Source organism: Castor canadensis, chromosome 5 (genome assembly GCF_047511655.1).
Source record: "Castor canadensis chromosome 5, mCasCan1.hap1v2, whole genome shotgun sequence".
Classification (NCBI taxonomy): domain Eukaryota; kingdom Metazoa; phylum Chordata; class Mammalia; order Rodentia; family Castoridae; genus Castor; species Castor canadensis.
The window spans coordinates 182,176,397-182,198,506 of record NC_133390.1 but is presented as its reverse complement, the minus strand read 5'-3'; the positions used below and the strand labels follow the sequence as shown (position 1 = coordinate 182,198,506).

Below are 22,110 nucleotides of genomic sequence, written 5' to 3'. Positions count from 1 at the left end.
GGTCCCCAGGGTTGAGGGTTCTCCCTCAATTCTGGCTTGTACCATAAAATGCCTCACTGTTTGTAGAAGATGGTGATTCAGAAGGAGAGGTCTCAACAGGCAGAGACCAGCTGTCCCGGCCCCAGGCACAGCCCCCAACAAAGCACCTTGGACTCCTTTCAGCATCTGGTTCTGTGGCAACCCTTCCACAGTCAGCTTAAGATTTCATCGTAGCAGAATACCCATCACTGGTTACAGGCACCACAGAGAAAGGTGGGCAGTGAATAGTGCTGGCTCGTCCTGTGCTTCCCAGCCAGTGCCCCTCCTAAGACTCCTCAGCCAGGGCAAAAGCAGAGGATAGTGTTAGGGACATATCTCCCAGAGAACAGACATCCCTGGACTCTGAGCATATGGGAGATCCTCAGGGCATGACCATGAGGCATGTAAGCAGGAACATATGGAGCTGGCACAGAAGTGCATTGACAAGTCCCAAGTATCGACATGTGCCTCGGCTGTGTTGGCCTTAGGTGAGCAGGTGGGATGGGCTTAAAACATCACATGTGTGGGTGATGGTTCAAGATCATGCTGTGATCACAGAGAATGAAAGTTCATCTGTACATCAATGCCTGTGCAACATGATGCAGTGCAGAAAGTGTATGACCTGCCCTGGCCAACTCTTCCATCTCTACCACCCCACCTTAACCCCAACCCCTCTCCAGCTGGACTAGACCCACTCTGCTGGCTGGTCAGACTTCCCCTGTCCAGATTAATCTGCAAACATAATGTGGGGGGGGAGTGCACATGCTGGGTCTGTGTGCTATGTCGTTTCAGACACTGAGATCAGCTGTCCTCAAAAGTAGCTGAAGCTTCTACATCTTCTACATCAGGTTCAGACCATCCTTTGAAGTGGGGATGAGTTCCAGGCAGACGGGAAGGGAAGAAGATAGGCAGAGACAAAAGCTACCTCACCTGCAATGAGCCATCATGCTGCCATTCCAGCTGCCAGCCTATATCTGCTCTTCCAACCCTGTGAGTCCCAGGACTAGGGGTCCAGGAGATGGGCCTGTCACCAGGAATAAGGATCTCAATGAGGTCCCCAAGAAGAAGGGAGGGCTCTTGAACTTGGCCTTTAGAGGCTGAGACACAAAGCAAGGTAAGGAATAGATGGAGGTTTATTTAGTAAAGCAAAGAAAAAGAAAGGACAGCACATGCCCAGACATGGGTGCAGGTACACCTGAAAATAGATGCACAGAGCATTCTAACATTAGAGCACTTGTGCTGGGATGTGAGGCAGGGATTTAGTTTAAACATTCCTTTAGATTAGTGTCTTCTTTGTTCTGAACATCTGACGTTCTTGGTAATTTTTGTAGTTACACTGTTTGAAGTTATCAATTGGGCCCAGAGATTTAAGTCTGGTTAGTTCACTAAATTTGGGTCCTTTTGACAAGAATATCTGTTCTCCTTGAGAAACCCTTTAAGCAGAGGACAGGTTTCACCCAATGCGCCTTCCAAACACATGTGTCCTTCTTTAAGGTATTTTTCTTTTGCAAACATTTCTGTGATCAAAGGAGTCATTTTACCCAATTTTTTTTCCACGTTAAGTGTCTTTCTTCAAGAAATACTGCTTATTCTCAGGACACAATAATCATCGGAGCAAGATCAAAGGGTGCTTTTCTACATGTGCTGTAGCTCAGTGAGGGAGGATAGAAGCAAAGTGAAAGGTATGCATGCTCCTAATCAAGTTATTCACTAATAGTGTTTTATTAGGTTTATTTTTGTTCTGTTTGGTTTTGTTTTAGTTTTTGGCTTTTGATTCCCATGCCTCATTTTCTCTAATCAACCCTGCTTTGGGCCTACTTCCCCTGTCTGTCTCCTCCAAGGTTTCCACCCCTGCCTCATCTGCCTATGGACCAAGAGCCTGATCTGAGGTCAACAGATCTGGCCACTTGAGCATCCCAGAAAGATGCCCATGTGTCCCCGGCCCTGAAACCAGGTAAGTGCAGGCACAAGCCCCATAGGGAGAGACAAACACTGCCCAGAGGCAGGGTCACAAGAAGGAAGGAGCCAAGGAGGAAGTGAAAACTCTTGAGTCTCAAGCGTGAATCAGCCTTGCCTGTGCAAGACTCATTCAGAAGATTTCAGACAGAAGAGAAAGGCAGGTTCATGTTCAGGTCAGCGCTCAAACATTCCTGGGCCCATCTTGGGGGCCTGGGGTGACCTGCCACCACAGGCACGGACAGAGGGGTCCAGGTACACACGTATGTGTTCATATCCACTGACATGTGTAAGTGACAGCTCCACTGGAGACTACCCGCCTTGCCAACCTTGCCAGTGCTGCCCTAGTGACCACAGCTGCTCCCATCAGGGGATAGGGTTAGACCATTCCAGCCCTTTCTTGTCCACAGAAGACTCTACATCTCCAGTCATGCTGACTACTTTGGGGTGCACCAAGAATCCCAGCGATGTGCCCCAAAGCTGGAAGATTTCGCAGCCTGGTGGAGGTGAGAACACTGGACAGGTAGAGGGAGGTAAGACAGGCCTCTGAGCATTGGGCAGGAAGGCCGTGCCTCCCCAGTACTGCCCCTTGGGTCTGCTGTGCTGCTCTCCCTCCCACCACTCCTGTTGGGTGGGGCCTCTGTGGGTGAGGAGAGGGGAGGCTGCCAGCAGCACTTTGGTAATTGACTTAAACAATCCCAGCAGAGAGCAAGTGCTGAGGCTCAGGGGGAGCAATTGGCTGCTTCCTGTTTGTGCCTTTAAGTCACGCTGGAAGCTTCACAGCCAGGTTCCCTCAACAGGACCTGCCGCCTACAGGGGCCTGCTGGGGGCGGGGGGCTAGGGGGAAGGCAGTCAACAGCTTTACCTCCTCCCCCAGCTTTACCAGAGGGTGCTCAGAGACCAGGGGAAGACTTTCTGCCTACCCCAAGTGGCCCAAAAGTCCCTGCCTCCCTCCTGAAGGCCTCTGTCATAGTTGGTGCAGACCATAGCCACAGAACTCAGAACCTGAGGTCATCTGACCGCTTACCTCTTTGTCCCCCACAGTCCCCAGACTGAGCCAGACTCTGTTCCCATCTTCTGTCCCATAGAAACTCTGACCTGAGGGCCTGGCAGACAGCCGCCCCCTAGCTGGGCCTCCCCAAGGCCTCTTGCCACCCATCTGCACAGGAAGCTCACCTTCCTCTAGCACACATTGTGCTTGGTATTCTATTCACTGTCTGCCTCCCCGACTCAGGGGTCAGTCCTCAAAGGCAGAAATTTTATCCTCTGTTTATAACTGCATTCTTGGGCAAATACTGAAAGTGGATGAAAGACTTGAGCCTGAAAGCTGACAGAAGCCTCTGCCCAACTAAGTTCCCCAGTGCCTCCCTCCCAAGGCCAGGCACCTGTGACCCGTATCTGCAAAGGGCACCATGCATGGAGGGGAACACCTGGATCCCCAGGGAGCTGGATGCCGGCTGGATGGAGGCAGTGTGGAAAGTCCAGAATTGTGTGTAACAAGGGGCCCCTCCCAGCTACACAGACACAATCACCCTCTGCTTCTCTGGAGAGATTGGGGCTCCGCCTTTGCCCAGGGGAAGCTGGGTGTCTTCTGGCTCTTCCTCGAGCAAAGCCTCCAGTTACCAACTTAGAAGCAGCCCTGGATAAAGCTGACATGGGCCACAGGTACATACTTGTGTGCACTTGTGCCTGTATGTATGTTTGCCCTCTGTGTGTGTGTGTGTGTGTGTGTGTGTGTGTGTGTGTACACGCACACATGTGTGCTTATGCACATGTGTATATGTATATGTATATGTATATGTATATGAAGACCCAAAACACAAAGGCAGGTGGAGGGTGACTACCACACCTACAGGAAATAACAATAAGAATAAAGCCCCACAATTGATTTTGCCTGTTGCTGTCTGTGTGGCTCACTCACACAGCTGTGTGGCACACCCTCACCCTCCCCCAGCCATGAGGGCACAATTTAGCTGCTTCTCCTCCCAAACCCTGAAAGAAACCCACACACAAACAGTCACACAAACAACTCATTCTCTAGTCCCTCCACCCCCAGCACCCCTAGACACGCCCAGGCCTCCCTAGGGCCCAACCACTCCTATCCCAAGGAGCTGACACATGGCTTCCTCCCTGGCCTCTCCCCTCACATTGCAACAAACTTGATTGAAAAGGCCAATTCATTTCTGAAAATGGAAATCCTTGCACAGAATGAAGCTCTCAGCTGGCACAATGCCCAACCCACAGGCAGAACAAAGCTGCTCTCTCAGGCTGAGGGTGAGGGCTGAAGGACAGATGAGCCTCAGCTACAGTGGGCATAAGTGAGGTGCTTCTGGAAGGGAAAGGGGACATCTGGCATCTGCCAGGATAACCCAGCACCCACAACAGCCTTCCAGCGTCCTAGCACCTCTGTCTGACACTTCAGTTTCCCAACCCCTGTTGCCCCAATCCCCATCCCTCCCTTCCCAACTCCCAGGGTCACCATCCCTGTCCCTCCATTGCTGCTCCACTTCAGATATGACAGGCTGTGTGAGCCCCCAGAACAGGCTCAGGAGGACAGAGATGGGGTCTTGGAGGAGCTTAAACTGGGCCAAACACTGGTGGGGTGAAAGGGGACCCCAGATTAGGGTTTCTGTTAGAGGAAGCCAAGGGATTGGTGGGAAATCTTGAGGGAGGGTTCTGTGCTCTGAAGACTGTGCTCTGATAAAAGGTCACTCCCCCACCCCAGGACTGAAGGGAAGTCTCACCTGAAACAACCAGCTCTAGGAAAAGTAGGGGGTGAGGGGTTAGTGTCTGCAGAGCCAGAACAAGGAACAGGAGGGGTGCAAAGGATCCTTATCCATGCTGGTTCTGAAAGCAACATAGGGAGCACTGGTCAGCTTCATGCTGACAGGACTTACAGGGAGGGAAGTGACCCTGCACCAGCCCAGGGAGGCCCAGAATTGGGCTCAGTAGGATGAACCATATCCCAAGATAGCAACTGAGTGACAGGAGGCCTGGCCAGCCCCATGTGTCCATGTGCTGAGGCTGGGGTCAGTTAATCCCCAGCCAAGACCCATTATTGCCTAGCCCTGTAAACACCCCTGCAGCACCTGGGCCCCATGAGTCAAGAAGAACAAGAATACCATTCACAGGCCTGACCATCTGTCTGTCATGTCTGGTTTCTAGGAGCTATAATCTAACCCGGAACCTCTACCCAGCCCCATGAACAAACCCAAATCATGAAATTCAGCCTGATCCAGCCTTTGCTCATGGTTGCTGACTGCATCTTCTGACCTCATGAGCCTCAGTCTCCTCCAAGTGCAGAAATCCCCTAGGGATAAACAGACCCACCACTAACCCTAATCCTGGGTCCCTGCTATTCATGCCACCTCTGGGCTCAATATCCACATGGTGGAGTCCATGGGTGGGGGAGCTAGGGACCCACCCACAGTACTCCTGGACACGGCCTCAGGCTGGGCACTCAGGGCAACTGTCTAGGCTCCTGTCCTGACTCAGGCCAGGAGGATACAGGGAACACCAACTGACTCGAAAGAGCAAGTCACAGAAGAAGCCAGCTTCAAGTGTGGGTGACAGCATCACAACCTAAGGGATAGTGGGCACAACTTCCACGGCAGACATAGCTCCCATGGACCCTCCAAGCAGCAAGTGCTTGCTGAGGAGCTGCCCCCAAGACTGTTATAGTTGCAGTGTTGCCAAAAATGCACAATCAGAGATAACCTGCTGTCAATGGCTGGGCTGAATAAATTGAGGGGCATCCTGCTTGGGTAGAAAAACCTGAGGTGAGGGACATGATAGTGAACAGGAGCAGAGCACAGCTCTTACCACCTAGTGGGTTTCCCCCTGCACCTCAGGGAAAGGGCCAGCACTGGAGGAGCAAATGCCCTTCTCTACAGCCTCTCATGGCTAGCCTGGCTATTGCATGAGTCTGTGTTTCTCTTTTAGGATAAAAAGGAAGCTGTATTGTCTGTGACCAGCAAGTTCTATGTCCACACAAGGACATACAGTCCCTGGACCCATGTTCAGCCAAGGACACACACAGACTCTCTCACACATAGTTCAGAGTCATCCTCAAAGACCCCATGCAGACGGACACATGTGCAGTGCACACACACACACACACACACATGTGCACCACAGACACACACACCATGCACATACTCAGGAGCAAGCACAAGATCCACCCAAGCACTGTGTACCACCCAGGTACACAGAGCCCTAGAGCCCAGCTGGTGTGGTGGGCTCCCAACACTAATGCACACATATGCACAGGTATACATATGCCCCTGGGACGGTGTCCCTCACACATATCCACTGGGAAGTCGCTTGAATGAGTGAGTGCCAGCAAGACCCTGGGATGGCCGACTGCAGGCACTGTAGTGCAGCACTGGGGGAGGGGGGCACCTGCCTCCACGTCAGCAAGTGGGACCCGCCTCCCTCCCTCCCTGCACATTAGTACTGCTGGGAACTGTGCTGGGAAGCCAGGGCTGAGAGGCAGGGCAGGTCCTGGAAGCCCCACTCCCTGCTGGTAAGGGCTCACTGTGACCCCTGCCGGGAGCCTGTCAGTAGGGGTCACACCCTCCTCCATCTCACAGCTGCCTGCACTGCCGCCACTGAGAGCCCACCAAGACCACCAACTTCTGGCCGTAAGGCACCCACCAGGTCAGTGGAGAGAAGAGCAGCCACGCAGGGGGGTGGGGGTTCTGCATAGCATCAGGGAGGCTGAGGACTCTAGAAATCCTGAAGGGAAGTTTCAGACTCAGAGGGACCAGGGATGCACCTGAGAGGTGCACAAAGAGGAAACAGCCTTGATTCTGTTTATTGTGCATTGGGAGGGAGGGGAGCCTGCTATAGGCAACAGAAACCTCAGCATCCCAGGAGGGTATGCAGCTGCCCTCACAGGAGGGGACCTGGGGAAGGAGGCTGATCTGTCCAACATGCCTGCATCCAAGAGACTGGAAGATACCCTTGCTCCCCGCCAGGCTCTCTCTGGCTCCAGGACTAGGGCCAATAGACTGACCCCACGTGTCCTTGTCCAAGTAGAGTGGGCACACTTCTGCCAGAAAAATTGAGGTGGCCATTGCTCTGGCAGCCAGACCCCAAAGTTTCTTGTTTTTTTCCCCAGAATCCAGCCCAAGGAGGCTCCTGCCCAGACACCTGCTTCCAAGCCCCCCATGATGCAGGCTACTGAGTGCCCAGAGTCCTCCAACAGCAGAGATTGCTCCTTCCCCACTGCCATAAGCACTAACCTGTCCCAGAACAACAGCACCCCGGAACCACTGTCTGTACTCTACATACTCCTGCCAACCGTATACTCTGTGATCTGTGCTGTGGGACTGACTGGAAACACAGCTGTCATCTATGTGATCTTGCGAGCTCCCAAGATGAAGACAGTGACCAATGTGTTTGTCCTGAACCTGGCCATTGCTGATGGGCTTTTTGCACTCGTGCTGCCAGCTAACATTGCCGAGCACCTCCTGCAGCGTTGGCCCTTTGGGGAGCCACTCTGCAAGCTGGTGCTGGCCATTGACCACTACAACATCTTCTCCAGTGTCTACTTCTTGGCCGTGATGAGTGTGGACCGCTACCTGGTGGTACTGGCCACCGTGCGATCCCACCGCATGCCCAAACGCACCCAGCGGGGAGCAAAGATTGCCAGCCTGTGTGTCTGGCTGGGTGTCACCATCATGGTTCTGCCCTTCTTCTCCTTTGCCCATGTCTATAGCAATGAGCTGCAGGCACCCAGCTGTGGGCTGAGCTTCCCCAGTCCTGAAAAGGCCTGGTTCAAGGCCACTCGCATCTACACATTGGTACTGGGCTTCCTGGTGCCTGTGTGCACTATCTGTGTGCTCTACATAGACCTGCTGCGCAGGCTGAGGACCATGCAGCTCCGTTCCAGTGCCAAGGCTCTGGGTAAGGCCAAGCGGAAAGTGACTGTCCTAGTCCTCACTGTGCTGGCAGTGTGCCTCCTCTGCTGGACACCCTTCCACCTGGCCTCTGTGGTAGCCCTGACCACAGACATGCCCCAGACATCCCTGGTCATTGGCATCTCCTACGCCATCACCAGCCTCACCTATGCCAACTCATGTCTCAACCCCTTCCTATATGCCTTCCTGGATGACAGCTTCCGCAAGAATTTCCGCACCACAGTCCTGTGCCGGGAGGCCTGAGCACCCCTGCCATTTCCTTCCTTCCAAGAACAGTGACTCCCCCGGTTAGAGATGTCCTACCTGTTCACAGGTTCTCCACAGATATGGACCCTGCAAAGTGTCACCCTTTCCATTGCCTCTGCCTCCTGAAAGCCCTGGGGGGTGAACAACAGCAGGGGCTCAGGTCCTGGCCACAGGCACCCAGATCTGCTCACCCAGAGAATGAACAGATGGATGCCTGCCCCCCAACAGTCCCTTTCATGCCCTCTCTGGGACCCAGGATACCTGACAAAAGGGGGGGAAGGGACATAAGCTGGGAACTTAACCCAGGGCCAGTGGTGTGTTCCACAGTTAGGACCCCTTGGGCTCTTCCCAGATGGGACTGGGAGGTAACAAAAGTATGAGCACCTGGGCAGCAAAGTCAACTGTTTCTGTGAAGGCTGAGAACACAGGCATCAAAGGAAGACATAACATCCCTCCACAGCCTGAAACCCAGTGACAAGTCACCAGGAGGCCTGTGTCCCTTACACTCCACCCTGTGGCCTGTGACCCCCTCATGTCCTGCTGTAGGACACATGGTACTTCTGCCTGGACCCTCACAGTCTAGGGGCCATCTGTCCCTCGGAGGGGCTGGCATCTGAAACCCCTTCCTCCCCAGGTGTGCCTGGGGCCTGGACACAGTCAGCAGAAGTCACATGCTGAAGCCTCAGGGGAGGGACTGTGCAGTGCAAGCTGCTCAGAGACCACCAACTTTCTGGTGGAGAGTGCGGGGCACACCCCCAAAGACAATATGATGGGCCTGAGCCAAATACCCACTCTTGGCTGTGGCTCCCAGCTGGCCCTCTGGCCTTACATGGTGAGTCCTCAGATTGGTTTCAGTCCTCATAGCCCAGCACTCTGATACCCCAAGACACATGCCCCATCCCCCTTCTCACCATGCGTTCCAGCTTGCCAGGATGCCTGGGCCCTCACCTGAGTCAGATCAGTGCCTGCCCTCTCACTGTCCATCCCTCCAGTCAGCCCCAAATTACTTAAATGCCATCCACCCAGTATCTTCCCTGACCCAGCACTGTATTAGTTGCCTATTGCTGTATAACAAGTTTCTCCAAACTTAGAAGCTGGAAAATAATAAATGTTTAGCTACTGAAGAGCACCAGTGTGGAAGTGGCTCAGTCTTCCACATGATTTCAGGCAGAACACTGGCAAGGCTCAGGTAGTCTAGAGGCTAAACAGGGGTTGAGGGTCCCCTTTGAAAAGGCCAACTCCTACAGCAGCTGGCAGGATGTGAACACTCCCCACCTGACTTTGAGTGTCCGCACAACATGGCACTGGGGATCTGAGAGAGCCAAGAGAAGCGCAGACACCTTTTACAACCTATGCTCCGAAGTCACTCTGTGCTCCTTGCACTAAATGCTGTGTATTAGGCAGGAATAACTAAGTACAGCCCACACTGAAGGCCACAGGCATCTTTTAAACTATCACCCACACCCACAGTTCCACCATAAAGAACAAGACACACCTGGGCCTCTTTTCTCCCTACAACACAGTCACACCTCTGCAAAGCCTAATTGCCACTCTTCGATACTCCTGTGAAAGGCAAGAGCCCCTTTAGGACACCAGCAGAGGCTCCATCTCGCTTCCTAGAGCCGCTGGCTTTCTAGGCCATAGTGATAATCTAGGGATGTGACATAATGAGTGTGTGAAAGAGGAACAGGCAAGCAGAGCGTGAGTGGCTGTGAAGAACAGGAGGCAGGGGATGTTCAGGTGCGAGCATTCCAGGCTTGGGCAGTGCTAGGCATTCTGGGGCTGGCCTCCCACCCTGCCCGGGCTTGCCCTCTGGACATCACAGCAGAGCAAGCGCCAACCACGTTTCCTCTGAAGACCCCAAGCCATTGATTCACAGTTGGCTCCTATCCCCATCCAGAGTTCAGCAACAGGATCAGCCTCCCTCCCTCCCCCTGCAGTTCCTGGGAACATCATAGGGGGACCAAGAGGCAGTCGTAACCAGAGACTGCAAAACAAGGGCAGATGGAAAAACACTTCTCACAAAGTCCTGCTCCCCCCACCATGGTCTACTGATATCAGCCCCGGAAACGGGGAGCTCTGCCAAGTCCCCACACTCAGGATCCTGGACCCAGAGAGAGCCCCTTCAGTCCCCAAATCTCACTGTCATCACCACCACAATCCCTCAAAGGACCTCAGCTGGGTCTGCCATGGGGCTACAGCACTCCCTAGTGGACAGAGTCCAAACCAGCAGATGAACTCCGGCCTTCCATGTGCCCCCTCCCTACAACCCCATGAGAAAGGTTCTGTGTGGTCCCTTTTGCACAAAGAGAAAACCAAGCCTCCAGAAAAGCTGGACTTGACCAAGCCCAGCAGTGGACTGGAGCAGAGGTGCAGGCAGTGGAGGATGGGGACAGGGGGTGCAGAACCTGAAGGTCTGGGTGGCGGGCAGAGCAGGGAGGTTACCCAGAGAGAGGAAGTCCTGGAGAGCCAGGGAGCCATGCCCACCTCCAGTGGCCCTCCCCTTGCTAGCCAGCCTCCTTCTGCAGACACTAGTGGTGAGTGTTGACCCCTGGGCACATACCCCACGTGGCAGGAGTGGCAGCGGTCCAGGACTGCATACGTGAGCCCTCTCTACCAGGATGACACCATCTCCCAGACACCAAGAGCACTGTGAGTGCCTCAATGGGGCCTGTTCCTTCCATGTTTTCCCTTGATGCTGAAGTTTTGTTTGAACAGAAATGTGTTTATTAAGGACTATTTGTCCTTAATAATTTCCCAAAATTCTAGCCCCCAATGTGATAGTGTGAGGTGAGTCTGGGAGGTGAGTAGGTCGTAAGGGTGAGCCCAATAGTGGGATCAGTGTTCTGACTAAAGCGATACCTGCAGCTCTGGAGCCCACTTTCCATCAAGTGAGGACACAGTGAGATGGCCCTCACCAGCACCCCACCCCCAAACCCTGATCACTGACTCCAGCCTCCAGTATTGTGAGAACTCCACCAACCAGTCTAAAACACCTTGTTACAGCAGTCTGAGCTGACAGTCCATCATTAAAGCTTGTATGAAACCAAACCTTGGCTCACCTTCCCTGCCCTTGGACACAAGATCTTTGACCCACACACACCCATGCTACCCCTTCCCAAGCAACTTCTGACAGGGTCATCTGCCTACAGGTCAACCTGGACCAAATTACGCCCTCATGGGAGCCAGAGTAGGATCCCGTGGCACAGGACTGTCCAGCCACCAGAAGTCCCTGCTCCTGCTTCACCAAAACTCCCTCAGATCTGTGCAAGAAAGGGAAAATGGACAAGATAGGAGTCTACAAAGATGAAATGGGGTAAAGAAAATTCTATGGCCCAGGAGAAAGACATCCACCCACTGCCCCCAGGGATAAAAGAGGGGCACTCAGTTGTTTGGAGAGAAACTTTGTACAGAAGGAAAGGTGGCAGCGCCTACTACATCATGAACTAGTTTCATCCTACCAAATCAGAACCCTCTAGGGGATACTCCACCAAGAGCAGGCAGGAAATCTCATCAGCCTGAGCCCACAGCCCCCTCCCACTACATGCTAACCCTAGAGAAATTACTCCAATAGCCAGTCCCTATGTGGCTGGAGTCAGAAACACCTGTTTAAGCTGGGCATAGTGGCTCACATTTGTAATTCCAGTTACTTGTCAGGCAGAGATCAGGAGGAGTGCTATTTGAGACCAGACTGGGCAAAAAGTTAGCAAGACCCCATCTCAACCAATAAGCTGGGTGTGGTAATGTGCACCTGTCATCCCAGGTATGCAGGAGGTGTAAATAGGAGGATCAAGGACCAGGCTGACCTGGACAAAAAATGTGAGACCATTTTTGACAAATAATTAAAGCAGAAAAGCTGGAGACTTGATTTGAGTGGCAGAGCAACTACCTAGCAAGCTGAAGTCCCTAAGTTCAAACCCATTACCATCAAAAAATAAAAAAAAAGAAAGAAAAAAGAAACACCTGTTCTAAGGAGAGTGCCTAGTCAATAGCAGGTGTTTATTGTGGCCCTCCTTCATTACCACAGAGACAGGTCAGGGCAGGCTACATGCAGGGGAAATGACACGTTACATGCATAAATACATAAAGATCCACACATTCACAGAGTTTCCAATCTTGGCAAGAAAACACTATCACAATGAAACCCCTTTGTACAATTAATACACACTAATAAAAAAAAGGAAAGAAAGAAGGAAAAAGGAAAAAAGAAAAGATATTTTAGATATCATGTTATAATGATGGATTTTCAAAATAAGCGTTTTATTTTATACTAGAAAAGAAAGAAAGGAGGGAGAGAGGAAAAGAAAGAGAAAGAAAGAAAACACTGCAGCCAGGTGGCTCCTACCACAGGTTTTATGGAGCCCTGGCCTCCTGAGGAATGACCCCTGCAGCCAGAGCTCCTGGAGGCAGGAGGAGTCAGCCCAGGCTTTGTGTTGCCTCTATGGTCACCTGACCAAGGTCTCAGTGGAAGAGCAGTCTCTTTGATGTTGCAGGTATTTCAGTAGTCAGTTTGCAGGAAGAGCTTTTGCAAAGTCATCTGATTCTCTGGGTGACCGTGGCAATGTGTCCCAAAGACACAGACTCCCCCAGTATCCCCAAATAGCCCCCACAGCTTGACTCAAGCACACCTGTCAAACCCCACCCCACATACCAGCTCTACATGTGAAACCAACCTCCAATTTGGCAGCAAGCTCAGGCTTTATCCTGAGCGTAGGAGGTCACTGGGGGTGCAGAGCAGAACACATTCTGACTGCAATCATTTCCAGGCCACCAGGTGTTCTTCCAGTGGTGTAGCTGCTGACTTCTAATTTTAAGCAAAGAAGAGACTGTGTAAGAGAGCCCTGAGAGGCTGTAAGGACCTTCATGTTCTCCTGCCCTGCACTGACCAAGCAACCAAGATCAGCACATGAGGCCACCACTTTGTAACAGATCAGTCCGTGGGGGACACACACAGCACCTTCCTCCCGATCTACCTTCAGCACATCCAGAAGCAGAGCTCACCACACAGTCTATAACATGATAGTTCACGTGATCTTTCCCAAATGCCACTTCTGGAGGTGAAGAACTCATTGGGAAGCCTCTGAGGCCAAGACTCCCAATGGCCTTCTGAAAGGAAGGTGGCCCAGGGCCAATTAGGCAGAGTAGGCAGTGGCAATTCCAGGGCAGGTCCACACCCACAGACTGCAAAGCACACCATAAGGAGAACCTTCAGAAAGCAGCCAGCCTAGGATCCACTCAAAGACTACAATCAGGGACACACATCCCACTGGACACCTTTTCCTTGGGTAACTGAGTTGCAGTGGTAGAGTCAACAGGCAAGTCCTTCGAGGCAGATCAGAGCTCAGGGCCAGTTTACCTCCCGAAGAAATGCTGCCCACCACACTTCTGGGCAGCACCAAGCCTGTTCATTGGCCCTGTGGAGACTCAGCAAGGTTGAAGGCAGCCAGAGTCCTGCCATGCAAATAGCACACAGCACGTGGGGTGCACACAGCCACACAGTCACGGTTTCACCTCAGGGTGTGAGCCCACCCAGAGTCAGGGCTCAGCTGACTCCTTGAGGAAGAGGCCAGGGAAGAATCAGGTGAAGCATAGCAGAGCATACGTGGATTCTTCAAGAGAGTCCACTGGTGCAATGGAGGCTTCCAGCCAGTGTCCTTACATTCCCTCTGGCACTGCACCAGGAGGACAGTTTAGTCTAAAAGAGGCCACACAGGTAGCCCTAATGCTTTGACCTGTCCCATTAAGTTACCAGGTCCTCCTCTGGGACTGAATATCCCTGGCCCAAAGGGAAGCCATCCAAGACTCCAGATGCTCAGGGCTCAGGCATCAGCTTAGAGACCAGTGACCTGTGTGAGCTCCGTGTTGGGTGTGGACGGGCTCTGTGGGCTGACAGGCACCATGGGCAGGTCCACGCCTAGTCATGCTGGCCGCGGTACCGTCTCTGAGGTCTTGCAGGCAAGGCCTACATCCTTGGCAATGCTACGCACACGGTCAGATACCTGCATCTCCCTGTGCAGGGCCGATGCACAGCAGAACTTTCGGAAGCAGGCCTTGAAGTTCTCATCCAGGAAGGCATAGAGAATGGGATTGAGACAGCTGTTCACATAACCCAGGGCTGTGCAGAAGCGCAGGATGGCCACAGCAGTCTCACTTCCTGGCTGGACACCCAGTCCTTGAACCAGCACAAAGACCTGCACAGGTGTCCAGCAGCCCACGAACACAGCCACCACCACCAGCACCAACCGTGTGATACGTCGCAAATTCCGGTCCTTCTCTCGGGACCCTGAGAGCAGACGGACACCATGGAGCCGTCGGATCATGAGGCTATAGCAGACAGAGATGACCAGCACAGGAAGGATAAAGGAGAAGAGGAAGATGCAGATGGCAAACACGGGGCCCCAGTAGTCCTGGGGGGCAGGGATCTCCACCAGACACTCGATCTCTGCAGGAGAGAAACAGGGTCAGAGAGGCTACTAGAAGCCACAGTAAGCCTGGTCAGGGTGGAGGGGCTACCCACCTTCATCCTCCACCTGTGCTGAGCCCATGATGGCAACAGGAACACCAACCACAGAGGCCAGGGCCCAGATGGCCACATTCACAGCCTGGGCTTTGCTGGATGTCCGGACATCAAGGGCACGAATGGGGTGGCAGATAGCCACATAACGGTCCACACTCATGGCAGTCAGCGTGAAGGTGCTAGTGAACATGTTGTAGTAGTCGATGGCAATGACTGTCTTACACAGGGCATTCCCAAATGGCCAGAAGCCCAGCAGGATGTCTGTGCCCTGGAAGGGTAGTGTCAGTAGGACCAGGGTGTCAGCCAGGGCCAGGTTAAAGATGTAAATGTTGGTTGCTGTCTTCATCTTTGTGTGCCTGCAGAAAGGACAGGGAGAAGACAGACTCCATTTGACCACTCTGACTGAACCTGGCAGTCAAGGACAAGGGGTTCATCCTGCTGACCACTATAAGGGATACCAGTTCTGCGCCCCTCAACATCAGAATTCCCAAGGTAGTTTGTTAAATGGCAAGTTCTGGACACTGACTGAGGCCCACTGAGTCAGGCTTGGGCAATGGAGCCTGGGAAAACATGTTCAATAAGCTCCTCAAGTGAATTTGACACCCACAAAAGGGTTCCATGACTTAAAGATAGATTGCCTGGGTACCAGAGCACACACCTGACTTCACATGTGACCAAAGGGGCAGGAATCACAAGAGAAAGAACCTGCCCTCTTCCCTTGAGTGTCCCTCAAGACCCTTTCAAACAACTACTGACCCACAACTGCCAGAGGTTTCTAAGCACTCCAGAGTTGTAAAAGCCTGTCAAAGGCCTTCCTAGGCCACATTGTTGTCTAGTAATGAAAACAGGAAATGGTGACAGGTACAAGAGAGAAGTTAATAGGGTCTGATTGTATCCAACCACCTGGAACAAGATTGGGAATATTGTAAGTGATCAATAAATATTTGTTGAATTAATTATTGCTTATTATAGTGGTGGGGGAGGGTGGCTATGATGGTGATGGCGGTGATGATGGTGGTGAAGATGGTGATGGTTAAGATACTGGTGATGAAGTTACCGATGTGATGGTAGTGGTGAATATGATGATTATGATGGTGGTGATGATGGTGGTGGTTATGGTGATAGTGGTGGCAGCACAAGAGATGACAATATCCCAAATATTCCATGTCAATTTACTTGCCATAAAGGAATATGGAGTTTAGTTCTCTTAGAAATTAAGAATAAGCGCAAAGAGGGCTTTATTGCCCTAAATAATAACGATAATGATAGTGGTAGATATCTGCACTAAGCTCTTCACATAAATTTTATCTCACTTGAGATTCACAAAAATACTACTTTGATCCCCTCACTATAAAGGAGGTAACCGAGGCTCAGTGGGTGCCCCCACAGGGGGACCATGAGCACTTTCTTCAGAGTCACGTCTTTCTGGGTGAGGGGGACACCCTGGATCAGTCAAAAGCCTCACCTGGCTGTATCAGTACCACTCAAGTACCTCCCATGCTTCCCCAGTGCCGAAAGAACTGAGTCCTCTCAAGCTGGCATTCATCACCCCATCTGCTATCACCAACACCCTTTAATTTCTTCCCACCTGGCAACACACAGGGTCCATTATTGCCCACATCACACTTGCCCAGTGCACACTCCATATGCAGGTTCCTTGCCACTTGACACAGCACCTCATGCTGCCCCCATGATACCCCAACAATGTCCCCCATACTGTCCCACCACCCCAACTACCCAGCACTGGCCACCTGATCTTTGACCCCCAAGCTTTCCCATCTCTGAGCAGATAGTGGGCTCAGTCATAGACATAATCTGCCATGAAGAGGGAGCCCTGGAGCCAGAGAGAAGGAGCTTCAGGCCCTTCCTGGCAGCAGCCACTGTGCCTTCCTTTGTCCGTTTGAGGAAGGCTGAAAAGCGCCATCTCTGGTGTCGCTGTGGTATCTATGAGGTCATTCACACAAGACAACTTGGCACAGAGCCTGGCTGTAGCTCACATCAGGGTTCTGGGTGGTAACTCCTGGCCTGGGACTGCCAGGGGCAGGGCAAGAGTTGAGCATTCAGGGACTAAGGGTTGTTCCCAACCCTGATCGAGGAGGAAAGGAATTTAGTGAGGGAAGCAGAACGCTCCATCTGCTCAGATCCATCCAAAACAGCCTCCTGCCTGTTTCCCCCTCCACAGCTGTAGGGACCCACCAGACAGGAACTTTAGTGGGGCTTAGCCTACCTGAGAATGACGTACATGACGAGGCAGTTCCCCAGCAGCCCCCCGATGCACACGGCCAGGTAAAGCCCCACGATGGTGACCTTGAGCCCAAGGGGCAGGAAGGCGCTGTGGCTGGCATTGAGCAGCAGCGTGGGGGGCAGTTCACTGTGGTTGGGACTCAGGAGAGACAGGTTGCCCTGGAAGTGGCTGCCATAGAAGACCTCCCAGAACGGGGCGGGGAAGAGGGACTCCATGCCACTGCCCTGCAAAGCCACTCAGAACAGTACCTGGGACAAGGACACAGAAGCAAGTGACCACAGTGCTGGACACAGCCTGCCAAGGCTTTGGAACACAGCAGACACTGCCCAGCAGGTACAAGGAAGCCTATGGGCAGCCACAGACGCTAAAACACACATGCATACATGTGCATTCATGTATGCCTGGGACACAGGCATACATGAATGCACATGGGAAACACATGGTGACAAGAGGGTATGTGCACTCACAGGGACACACAGGCGCCTACATGGACACCTCATATTTGGGTTGCAGACTCACACAGGGACTGCATGGAGGTAGTTACACAAGGTCATGTATCCACCCACAGGACTCAGAGATACACAGCCAACATGCAACTCACAGGTGCCAGGAAGCACACACATGAACACAGAAGTTCCCAAATCACCTTCATGCACACTCAGATGCAAGACAGACTAAGATTTGCCCAGAAGTACCTGGGGCACAAGTACTGGGCACAGCTTCCTCCTGCCCCTCCCAACCCTGCCGAGCAGCCACATCTCTCAGCAGGTCCCACTTACCTCCAGCTCACGCCGTACCTTCACAACCTCCTTGGGAGCTGGGACTGAGGAGACCTTAAGCCTTGGCAGATGGGGCAGATGGACAGGAGCAGAATGGGCTGGGCGCCGCTCCTCTTCTCAACACCGTTCTACATGGGCTGCTTACGACTGCTCCTTCTCAGCAGATGCCAGACTAGACGCAGCAGCCAATGCGGCAGCCAGGAGCTGGGGGAGGGGGAGGAGGCTGCAGCTCCAGAGTGGGCAGGGTTGTGCAGGCAGGAGGAGGGGGTCACAGGAAGGAGGCCACCTGGGTCCCATACCACATGGGACCAGACACACGATAAGGGCATACATGAAGCGATAGACCCAGAAACTTCATAGAGACATGCATGGGCTGGGATCAATAGGGACATTCGCAGACACAAAAGTGGAGATGTGAACGGAAACTCAAACACACATATAAGGACATAGCCTCAGACAAGGGACAGACTCAGGGAGATGCACACAGACAGAGACATGCTCACTTGGAGGCAGATGTGGGGTCCCAAGCAGTGTCTGTACACTGCTTTGGACAGCTTGGCCCAGACTAGCCTTGGTTGGCCTCCCTGACCAGCACTGTGGCCTCAGCCAGACACCCAGTGGGGCTGACACATCAGCAGGCAGATAGTAGTGCCCTGACCTAGCCACTTTTCAGGATTGGAGTCTTGTTGCAAGCATGCAGAAGACTGCCTGGACCCAGTACCCAATACTGGAACCATACCTGCCATATGCTGCTGTGTCTACTGTGTGCCAAACTCTACCCAGACATTAGCTATGTGGGTGGCCACTCCCACCTATATCATCTTCACACAGATGAAGCATGAAGCCACATAGGCGTGAAACTACCTGCCAATATGGCAGAGATAAGGAAGCCCCAGGTCTGTTTGGAGACACCACATACACACACACACACACACACACACACACACACTTTTGCACAGCTGGGTCCCAAAGATGGGCCCTGGCATGCACACAGCTGAAAAGGCTCCTGTGGACCCTTATAGCATAGGGGTCACAAGCACAGTCCACTGAGATGAAAGGTCACGGAACAAGACCATATGGCTCACTCCTGCACTGATCCTCAGCTCCCACCCAGTTGTGGGCTTGGTCTTCCTGCCCAGGCTGTGAGAGAGAGCCAGACCTCCCCCACACAGCCAGACCCTGCTCCTTCTCCAAGGATGGGGACCTGGTTGCTAGGCAACTAGCAGCAGTGTTGCTAGGATACCTGCCCAATCAGGAGAGGCCAAAGCAGAAGGACACCCCAGGACTCAGCATCGCAAGCTATCTTCCAGGACTCATCTCTGCATCTCTACTGCAACTGAGACTCAGGGACACATGGACACTTAGGGGACACATGGAGACACATTCCTGCAAACACACAAAAATGCCCAGACAGGCACAGGGTGAACACATAGAGACACAAGTACATGCTCAGGGATGCACAGTGTCACACAAAAGGCACACGAGTAGACCTGAGAGATAGCATGGACAACAGTAAGAACGGTGGACACATACAAAGACCCTCGACATAAGTACACACCCTCAGGCTAAGCTGATCCCTCAACCTCAGGAGCCCCAGAAAGCAGAAACTAAAGGAGGCTCAGATTCCTGTGGCCCCTTCCCCAAGCAACCCCAGAGTCCTTCTCCCAGCTGCCATTGCCTGCCCATCCACAGAGCCACCAGTTACTTCCCCACCCAAACTCCAAACTGGGAGAAAAGATGCTGTATGCACTGTGAGGGTGGGCAGAGCAGAGCCACAGAACATGCCTGTTCATTCCTCTCACGCTGCCTGCTCCTCTTTCCTTTGTGCCTGTTCACCCCACCAGCACAGATTCTACCCCTTAGCTGGCTCTAGTTCTGCCTACTCCAAGAAGCCCTCCCTGCCCCTGCTCCTGCTCCTGCCCCTAGCCCTGGAAACCCTTGGCCCAGCCACACAGCTTCAGCTTCAATTCAGTTACACTGCTACCAGGTGCATCTGTGAGTTCAAGTCTCTATGAGTGTGAGTCAATGAAACCTGGCACTGAAACCAGGTGGTCTCAGGCGTAAGGACAGGCTTGGACACCTGATGAGTAGATGGCTAGGATGGGGACTGGCAGTGCAAAGGAAGTAGTTCAGGCTTCTCTTGACCTCTGACAGGAATTCAGCAAAGGCAAGTGGCTCCTCCCAAAAGGCAAAGGCAGAGGCAGAATCCAACACAGTACATATATGTCAGGGTCAGAAGGAGACATATTATATGAGAGTATGTACAGAAGATGTACATGTCATAGGCAGTCAAAACAAAACATGCAGAGACACCATGGACAGCCCAAGACACAAAGCTCCTATGAATGTCAGCACAGAACACATGTCCACAGGTCATGGTTGAAGCTGCTGAAGGCTGCACATGGGTGACATGGGTACCTGGGCAGGCCTGGGTGCAGAATGAGATATGTACCCAGCAGGTATACTCACTCTCCTACCCAGTGCCCCAGAGCCTGTGGACCAGATGGCAGACTGGAGCTCCAGCCTCACCACCTAGACAGAAGTGCTCTCCACTCCTCCCCGCCCCACACTCTCCTGGCCCATGCCCTGGACATGGGGCACAAGAATCAGATCAATGATTTGGTGGCCAACATGGAACAGCCGCTACCCAGGGAATTCAGTTGCCAAGCCACAATCAACCTCTCATGTTATTAAAAAGCGATTTTAACAATTCTCAGTTTCATTAAAGTAAGTCACTTCAGCCTTGTGATTTTAACTTTATAAAATTTTTGTAAAAAGCTTGAAGTCCATAATAGAATGCTTTCTAGAACAATGCGGCCCCAGCATCACCCCCCCCAAAATTTTATATATATGTACAAATATATATATATGAAATAATACATATATATATATGAAATAAAATAACTGAGTTGGAGATTTTGTTTGTCTTGGAGTTTTTTTGGTGGAAACAGGGTTTGAACTCAGGGCTTCACACAGGCACTATACCATTTAAGCCACACCTCCAGTCCATTTTATTCTGGTTATTTTGGAGATAGGGGTCTCGTGAACTATTTACCCAAGCTAGCCTCAAACTGGTCTCAGCCTCCCAAGGAGAAGGATTACAGCTGTGAGACACCAGCACTTGGCAGTCACAGCTTTTTTTGTGTGTGCAATACTGGGGTTTGAATTCAGGACCTCACACTTGCTAGGCTGGCACTCCTACCACCTGAGCCACTCCACCAGCCCAAAGTGCAGCTTTTTAGTAAAATATTAAGTTAGGCAATTATTTAATAAAGCTCACTAATTTTATTTTTAATTTTATTTTTTTTACCAGTCCTTTTTTTATTATTTTTAAGCTGTTTTTCTTTTCTTTAAGTTTCTTTTTTTTAATTGTTGTGCTGGGGATACATTGTGATATTCACAAAAGTTCTTACAATATATAATCATTGAATTTAACCCCTCCATCATTCTCCTTTATCACCCCCTTCCTAGGAATAGTTTCAACAGGAGTCATTTTTCCATTTTCATGCATGAGTGCATAATACTTCTTCATCCTTTCCTTTATCCTCCCCCTCCCACTGGTTCCAACTCCCAAACAGGGCCTATTTTACCTCCTGTTTTCCATTTTTGAAAAAGACATTTTTATTTGTTTAAGATAACTATATAGGGAGTTTCACTGTGACATTTCCACATGTATATGTTATTATAACCCAAATTGGTTCATCCCTCTACTTTTCTCCTTTCTACCTTAGTCCTCTTCTTCTGGTGATTTCAACAGGTTTAAAAATTCTATATTCATTCTTGTATAGAAAGTACATCAACCATATTCACCTTCTTAACTTCCCTCTTTTACTCTCCCTCTCTTGTTAGTGACCTCCCCTTACCGTGACCTGTTTTTTATAATATTGTTTGTATTCGTATTGGGTCTATATTCCACATATGAGAGAAAACACACAGCCTTTGGCCTTCTGAACCTGGCTTACTTCACTTAAGATGATGTTCTGCAGTTCCATTCGTTCACCTGCAAACAACAAAACTTCATTCTTTATCGCTGAATAAAATTCCATCATACATAAATCCACATTTTCTTAATCCATTCATCAGTTGTGGGACATCTTGTAAAGCTCATTAATTTTATTTCAAAGTTTTATTTTCAGACCTTTGTGCCAATAAGCATGGTTTCAGATTTCCATTAGCCCTTGAAGAACACATATGACTGGGTCATAGAAACAGCAGCTGGGCCCAGAACAAGTGGGGATTGCCTCCCCACAGGGTTAACTGTACCCCAAAATGCACTGGTCCCTTTAGGTTCCTTGCTGGGAATAAGGGGAGGGAGCATCAATGTTTTCCAAGCCCACAAAAAACAGAGGAATAGATAAAAGCCCCTTCTCATAGGAGAACCAAATATTCCCCTGCTCCCTGTGTAACCCCCTCCCACCAGAAAGT

General features: G+C 51.5%; 2 protein-coding genes across 5 annotated transcripts; one reads left to right on the top strand and one right to left on the bottom strand.

Moving 5' to 3' along the window:
- Window positions 1-480: 480 nt before the first annotated feature.
- Window positions 481-8,191, top strand: Npbwr2 (neuropeptides B and W receptor 2). The gene is made up of 5 exons (XM_020161018.2): window positions 481-506; window positions 2,385-2,480; window positions 4,448-4,500; window positions 6,567-6,633; window positions 7,097-8,191. Exons 1-5 carry the CDS (start codon window positions 481-483, stop codon window positions 8,139-8,141), a joined length of 1,287 nt encoding a protein of 428 aa, XP_020016607.1. The 3' UTR covers window positions 8,142-8,191.
- A 3,919-nt stretch (window positions 8,192-12,110) lies between these two features.
- On the bottom strand, window positions 12,111-18,873 carry Oprl1 (opioid related nociceptin receptor 1). 4 transcript variants are annotated; one of them, XM_074075205.1, is made up of 4 exons: window positions 17,704-18,868; window positions 16,889-17,154; window positions 14,662-15,017; window positions 12,111-14,586 (listed from the first exon to the last, which is right to left on the bottom strand). In XM_074075205.1, exons 2-4 carry the CDS (start codon window positions 17,119-17,121, stop codon window positions 14,063-14,065), a joined length of 1,113 nt encoding a protein of 370 aa, XP_073931306.1. In that variant the 5' UTR covers window positions 17,122-17,154; window positions 17,704-18,868; the 3' UTR covers window positions 12,111-14,062. The 4 variants fall into 4 exon arrangements, with proteins under 4 accessions (XP_073931306.1, XP_073931305.1, XP_073931307.1 ...); XM_074075204.1 differs by having other exon boundaries at window positions 17,686-18,863; XM_074075206.1 differs by lacking the exon at window positions 16,889-17,154 and having other exon boundaries at window positions 17,686-18,873.
- Between the last annotated feature and the right edge of the window lie 3,237 nt (window positions 18,874-22,110).

Excerpts from the sequence above, each read along its gene's own strand:
- Npbwr2 (XM_020161018.2), top strand. The coding sequence starts at position 481 with ATGTGCCTCGGCTGTGTTGGCCTTAG. Across the intron at positions 507-2,384 it reads CTCGGCTGTGTTGGCCTTAG|AAGACTCTACATCTCCAGTC; the intron begins GTGAGCAGGTGG and ends TCTTGTCCACAG. Across the intron at positions 4,501-6,566 it reads CTTCAGATATGACAGGCTGT|CTGCCTGCACTGCCGCCACT; the intron begins GTGAGCCCCCAG and ends TCCATCTCACAG.
- Oprl1 (XM_074075205.1), bottom strand. The coding sequence starts at position 17,121 with ATGGAGTCCCTCTTCCCCGCCCCGTTCTGGGAGGTCTTCTATGGCAGC. Across the intron at positions 15,018-16,888 it reads GTCATGTACGTCATTCTCAG|GCACACAAAGATGAAGACAG; the intron begins GTAGGCTAAGCC and ends TCCTTTCTGCAG. Across the intron at positions 14,587-14,661 it reads AGCACAGGTGGAGGATGAAG|AGATCGAGTGTCTGGTGGAG; the intron begins GTGGGTAGCCCC and ends TCTCTCCTGCAG.